This window comes from Myotis lucifugus, unplaced genomic scaffold (assembly GCF_000147115.1).
Source record: "Myotis lucifugus unplaced genomic scaffold, Myoluc2.0 scaffold_46, whole genome shotgun sequence".
NCBI lineage: Eukaryota > Metazoa > Chordata > Mammalia > Chiroptera > Vespertilionidae > Myotis > Myotis lucifugus.
Genome location: NW_005871094.1, coordinates 7745818 through 7751928, shown reverse-complemented (window position 1 = coordinate 7751928; position 6111 = coordinate 7745818). Strand labels below are relative to the sequence as shown.

Below are 6111 nucleotides of genomic sequence, written 5' to 3'. Positions count from 1 at the left end.
GTTTTTTGAAACAGCTCCGACTCGGACCACTCATTGCACTCGCCGGGGGGCGGGGCCTCCGACCGGGGGGCGGAGCCGCGACCGTGCCGGCGCGCGCGCGTGTGGACGTGCGGCAGCGTGCGGGCCGAGTGCGCACGCGCGGGATCCGGGGCTGGCGTTGTGTATAAGTGAGCCGTGCGCGCGGCCTGACTCTGCGACTTGCTGCTGACTGCGCGCTCGTCTTCTGAGGGTCGTCTGAGCCGCCTCCTCGCGCTCCCGTCGGCCGACTTTCCTCCCCACTCCTGCACGACCTGCTGTTACAGCGAGCCGGCCGCTCCCGGCCCTTCCTCCTGCAGGTGAGCGGCCTCCGGACTGCCCCAGCTCCCGGCCCCCTCTCCCATCCTCGGCCTGCCTGCCGGGCCGCCGCCTCCTTACCCCGCACTGTGGCAGGGCCTTCTGGGGCTCCCCTCCTCCCTGCGCCCCCACCCGCTCCCCACTCAGCGCTCCAGCCCTGCGTTCCCCAGGAGGGGCCCTCACTAGGATGCAGGTGGCCCAGGTCCGTGCTCCCGGTGCTGGGTGAGTAGGCGTCGCTGCCATGCTCTCCCAAAGCACCCTGGCACCTCCTGCGCCACTGCCGGGGTTCTTGCCTGTTGCCCCTAAAGCCCCGAGAGGGCAGGGTTCACGTCTCCGGGGCCCCGTGTGGCCCTCGTACCTTCCAGGGTGCTTAGCAAGTTGGGGGTAATCAGGGTATTTTTTTTTACTAAGTGAACTTGATAGATTTGACTTAGAATTATTTTGACCTTCAAAAAGCTTATGATTAACTCGAACCTTAATGAGATATGAGGGAGACTTCTCAGGCAAGTTGCTTTCTCAAGGGCATGTTCCATTATTATTATTATTATTATTATTGATTGATTGATTTCTTTTAGAGAGAGGAAGGGAGAGCGATAGAGATAGAAACATCAAAGATCTGTTGCCTCCTGCACACCACCTACTGGGGGTTGAGTGGCAACCCGGGCATGCGCCCTGCCTGGGAATTGAGCCGGTGACCTCGTGGGTCATGGGTCGACCCGCAGCCACTGAGCCACACCTGCCTGGCTAGGACGTGTTCTGATAGCCCCGGTGTGGGCCTCAGGACAGCACCCGGGGTCCGACCAAACCTGGGATCAGCAACCTCGGTACATGGGTTCTGTCTTGGAAAGAATTCAGAGCCAAGAACCAAACTGTAAGAGTGTTTGATAAGTCATAGAGTGGAAGAAGTAATCCCTCGAAGAAATGAGTTTAGGAAATGAGTTACGGAGGTAAAGGAGCTTAGGAGTGAGGAAGCTAATGGTTACTGCCTGGGCAAGGAGGGAGAAGGGGAGGGGAAGGGAAAGGCCTGGGCGTGCTCCCTGGAGGGAGAGTCCACTGGGTACTCCCTACTGAGGGTTTTTAGGGTGGAGACTTTAGGGAAGTCCCAGGAGAAAATCGCAACAGAATATTCAGTAGTTTTCAAGGTGTGTCTTTTCTGGGTTGTGTTCTCCACTGATTGATTGGCAGGCACAGGGCAGAGGTGGTTCTCAATGCCGCTGGTCCTGCCGTGGAGTCACTGGTTTTGTTGCTTATCTGAGGCATAGATGTTATCTCTAGGGAGGAACGGTCTGGAGGGTCCATATATGCTAGGGGAGGAAAAGTCACCCTGGGGGCAGGTTCCACCCTACAATTGATTGTGCGTTGCTAGGCAACTGGGGCTTTCCACCCTGGTGACCTGTACCTGGCCCATCTTCCTTGCTCTGCTCATGTCTAACTGCCTACAACAGTCCTTTTCTTACAAAAGGACTCAGTTCTTCAGGAAAGTTTCTGGTCCCTGGACTGTGGCACAGGGATTGTGCATTGCACCTGGCAAGAAAGTAAAGGTTTTTACTTTCAGAAGTAAAAGTTTTAAGGAATGCTCATGAAAAGAAACTCCTGGCTCCTCAGCCATGAAGTTTGCAGTGTAAATATATTTGAGCTTCTGCTGTGGAAAAAACATCATGGGTCCCTGTATCCTGGCTGGCTGGGCTTCTCCCTTAGCTCCACGGGAAGATAGAAGGGTCAGGGCCAGATGCATGCGTATCCCAAAAGGCTCTAACTAACCTTGCCTCTCTTTCCTCAGGACCCAGAAGTCTTCCAGAAGCAGAAGGCAGCGCTACTGCTCTGCAAAAGAGTGGGATCCCTTCAGCTATGAAGCATATATTAAACCTCTATCTCTTAGGTGTGACGCTGACCCTGCTTTCCATCTTTGTTAGACTGATGGAGTCACTGGGGGGGCTTACTGGAGAACCCATCGCCTGGGAGCTCCTGGACCACCAGAGGTCAACTAGCCATCACAGAATCCCCAAGAGCCTTCCAGAACATCCATCCAGAGGGGGTGTGATAAGACCTCCCTCCACCAGCTATAACCTTGGAACACTTGGCCTAAACCTGTCCAGCCTGGTGTCCCAGTTTCCTGGGGAGGCAAGTCCAGCATCAGTGTTAGCAGAGAACTGTTACTAGGCCCTGGAAGGGCCCTTCCATCTGGATGCTTCTTGCCCTGGAAAAAGACTGTTTAATAGGCAGGTGTGAGTGGGTTGCCTATGGTTGTGGAATGGAGTGATTTCACTCTTCTCCCCAGAGTCTGCTGTGTGCTTTGTTGTCCTTGGCAGCGTGGCTCTGACCTCTTAGATGAGGGCTTGCGCTGTGACTTCAGCTGTTGGGAGATGACGGTGTTTTCAGCCCTACTTCCTAAACATCTGTGAAGAGTTCCTTTGGACTTGGGTGTCTTATGGTCAGTTTCTTTGGTGTTCAGCTTCTCTTTCGTGTGAGCTCCTCTGTGTGTGGGTAACAGTTAAAGAGGTGTGACTTACATTTTTAAGTCTTCCAACTTGGTGTGTATGTATTGGTCTGAAGGGGACAGTGGGTAAAGCCTGCTCGGGACATGGGCATTATAGCCACCATGTGGCTTAAGTGAATTTTTCTAATGAAATAAAATTGAATACATATTTCCACTGTGTGTCATGTTGATTTCTGCCCTTAAAATTAGTGGTTAGGGAAGGGTCTTAATTCATAGATCTGAGGTTTAACACCTTAAAACTTAGGAGCATGAAAGTGCTTAAAACACTTGGTTTAAAACAGGTAAATGAACCTCTGAATTTGCAGGCAGGGTCAGTTGGGTCTGTATCCATAGTTGTCTGAGCTTAAGCCAAGACTCCTTTCTCCTAAAAACAAAAAATATATATGTATATATTTTTATGATTTAAGATAGGAAGGGAGATAGAAACATCAATAATGAGAGAATCATTGATCAACTGCCTCCTACACCACCACCACCGCCCCCCCCCCACGGGATTGAGCAACCGACGGGAATCAACCTGACCAGATTCATAGGTCAACACAACTGAGCCACACCGGCTGGGCTACTCTCTTGACTCCATCTCTAAAGAAAAGAAATGGTTCCTTCCCACCCCTTCATCTTCAGTCTCTGGGGGAAAGAGGACTATCAGTCCAGAAGGCCTTGGCCTTTTTTTTTTTTCTTTAGAGGGAAGGGAGGGGAAGGGAAGGGGCAGGAGGGTAGGGCTTGGGGAGAGGCCGCTGAGAGGTGGGCCACTGGACAAGGTGGAGGGAGTAGAGCAGGAGAAGGGAGGAGGGGAAGGAGGAAAGGGAGGAATCGGGAGAGGGAGGGAGAGAGGCGCGGAGACCGCGGGGCCAGAGGAACAGAAGGCCTTGGCCTTTAAAAAAATTTTTTTTAATTGATTTTAGAGAGAGGAGGGGAGACAGAAACATCAGTTGCCTCCAGCATGACCAGGGATTGAACCCACCACCTTTCGGTGCACAGAATGACACTCTAATCAACTGAGACCACCGGCCAGGGCAGCCTTGGCTTTTTTATTCTGTACCTTGTCCACCAGAATGGCTACTCAATTCTGATTATTCAGGTAGGCTGGTAAAATAGCCATACCTCACCCTGTGGGTCCGGCTGGGTTGAGCGTCACCCCATGCACCAAAAGGCCACTGGTTCAGATTCCTGGTCAAGCCACATGCCGGGGTTTCGGGAACCCCAGTAGGGGACCTGCAGGAGACGGCTGATCAGTGTTTTATTTTTCCCCTTGTCCCCCATCGATGTTTCTATCTCTCCCTCCCTTCCTCTCTAAATCAAAAAGTTTTTAATAGCCATACCTCACAGATGATTGTTTCTGCTTTTCCAGGTCTAAGCAGTTTAGCCTGTTCTACCTATCACCCTTCCATCCCCACCCCATGTTGAAGCATGTCCACTCCTCTCCTATGGTATATAGAGGCATATCTCAAATTTTTGTGGGTTGGGTTCCAGGTTACCAATAAAGCAAATCAGATGAAATTTTTAGTTTCTCAGTGTATATGAAAGTTATGATTGCACTGTACTGTAGTAGTCTATTAAGTATAATAGCGTTATGTTTAAAAAGCAATGTATATATCTTAAAAAATACTTTAGCCTGGCTGGCATGGCTCAGTGGTTGAACGTCGACCTATGAACCAGGAGGTCACAGTTCCCGGTCAGGGCACATTCCTGGATTGTGGGCTCGATCCCCAACAGGGGGCAGGCAGGAGTCAGCAAATCAGTGTTGATCTTGATGCATTGATGTTTCTATCCCTCTCTCTAAAATAAATAAAAACATTAAAAAAAATACTTTATTGCTAAAAAATGCTAACCATTATCTGAGCCTTTAGTGAGTCAACCTTTTTGTTGGTAGAGGGTCTTGTCTAGATGTTGATAACATCTGTGAAGAAAAGAAAAAACTTCCGTGAAGTGCGATAAAATAAGGTATGCACGCTCTTATCTTGGTGTGCACGTCAATTTACATATGGTGAGTTGGATTTACTTTTGCCAAAAGGTAAAAATGGAGCATGGTGTCTTCTGCCAAACCAGTTTTGCTCCCTGAGTATTCTTAAGCTTAAGCGCCACTACCCTATAAGCCATTTATTGTACTGGGGTAGTCATTAGTGCTGTTTATCAAGTATAGTCAAACCTTGTTTCTCCAATGTCTCCAGTCTCAAGTCAGTTCTTGACCAAGTTGTTCACAGAAAAAAAAAATCTCAGTTGTAGACCAAATTTAATTTTTTACCTAACAGCCCTTTCATACTGATACCTCAGCATGACAAAAAAAACAGCATGACAAAAAGCATCTCTCAGGCAATAGACAAAGGAGATAATCCTTTTGTTGCTAGCAGAAATGGAGGATTAGCACAACTTTAAAACAAAGAGGCCATCAAGAGTACTAATGTTGCTAAGGGTGTGAAAGTGCTCACAAAACAGCAATTACAGGCAAATGAATAGGTAGGAAAACTTGTTGATTGGATAAGTGAAAAGCAGCTGGGAGGCAGGGATATATGAAAAATTTGTGTAAGGCTAGTAGGATGTGGTTCAATAAGTTTAAGGAAAAAAGTGTTTATAGGTTAAACAGTACATTAGACATGTACATAAGAAAGGTTAAAACTAAATCATTTGAGAGTCTGGAGAGGATTAATTCAATTTACATTCCTTCTAATGGGGGAAAACGATTTGGTTTTCGAACAAATCATTCTCAAACAGCCTTTAGAAATGAATTAAGTTCAAGAACTGAGGTTCCACTGTATTTCCAATTTCCAACTTTCCAGTCCCTGGTCCTTTGTGATCAGCTGGACTTATAAGATTCATCTTTAAGTGGTATAGTACATAAACATACAGTTCGGCCCTAATTGGTTTGGCTCAGTGGATAGAGCATCGGCCTTCGGACTCAAGGGTCCCAGGTTCGATTCCGGTCAAGGGCATGTACCTTGGTAGCTGATCGATGTTTCTAACTCTCTATCCCTCTCCCTTCCTCTCTGTAAAAAATCAATAAAATATATATTTTTAAAAAACAAAAACAAAACATATAGTTGGTATTTTGTCTCTGACTTCAGGCAGTTTCATGTGCCAGCAGCTGTCCTTTCTAGACATTTTCTTAACTTCAATATATTTTCTCATTCAGATGCTTCTGACTAATTTGAGGTATTTTGAACTTTTAACTGGAGAGCTCGCTATACCTTACGTCTCTTCCCCAAGCAGTTTAGTTTATTGAATGTTTCTGGGTGCCACGGCCTTATCCAGGCTTTGCTCTAAAACTGATTTCAACCCTAGCT

General features: G+C 47.9%; 1 protein-coding gene across 1 annotated transcript; it reads left to right on the top strand.

Annotated features, from left to right (window-relative positions):
• The first annotated feature begins 2113 nt into the window (after positions 1-2113).
• HILPDA (hypoxia inducible lipid droplet associated) lies at positions 2114-2984 on the top strand. Its single transcript, XM_023753540.1, is given in 3 exon segments — positions 2114-2262; positions 2264-2330; positions 2333-2984. Coding segments are annotated over 3 exon segments (309 nt in total). The 5' UTR covers positions 2114-2181; the 3' UTR covers positions 2494-2984.
• Positions 2985-6111: the final 3127 nt, after the last annotated feature.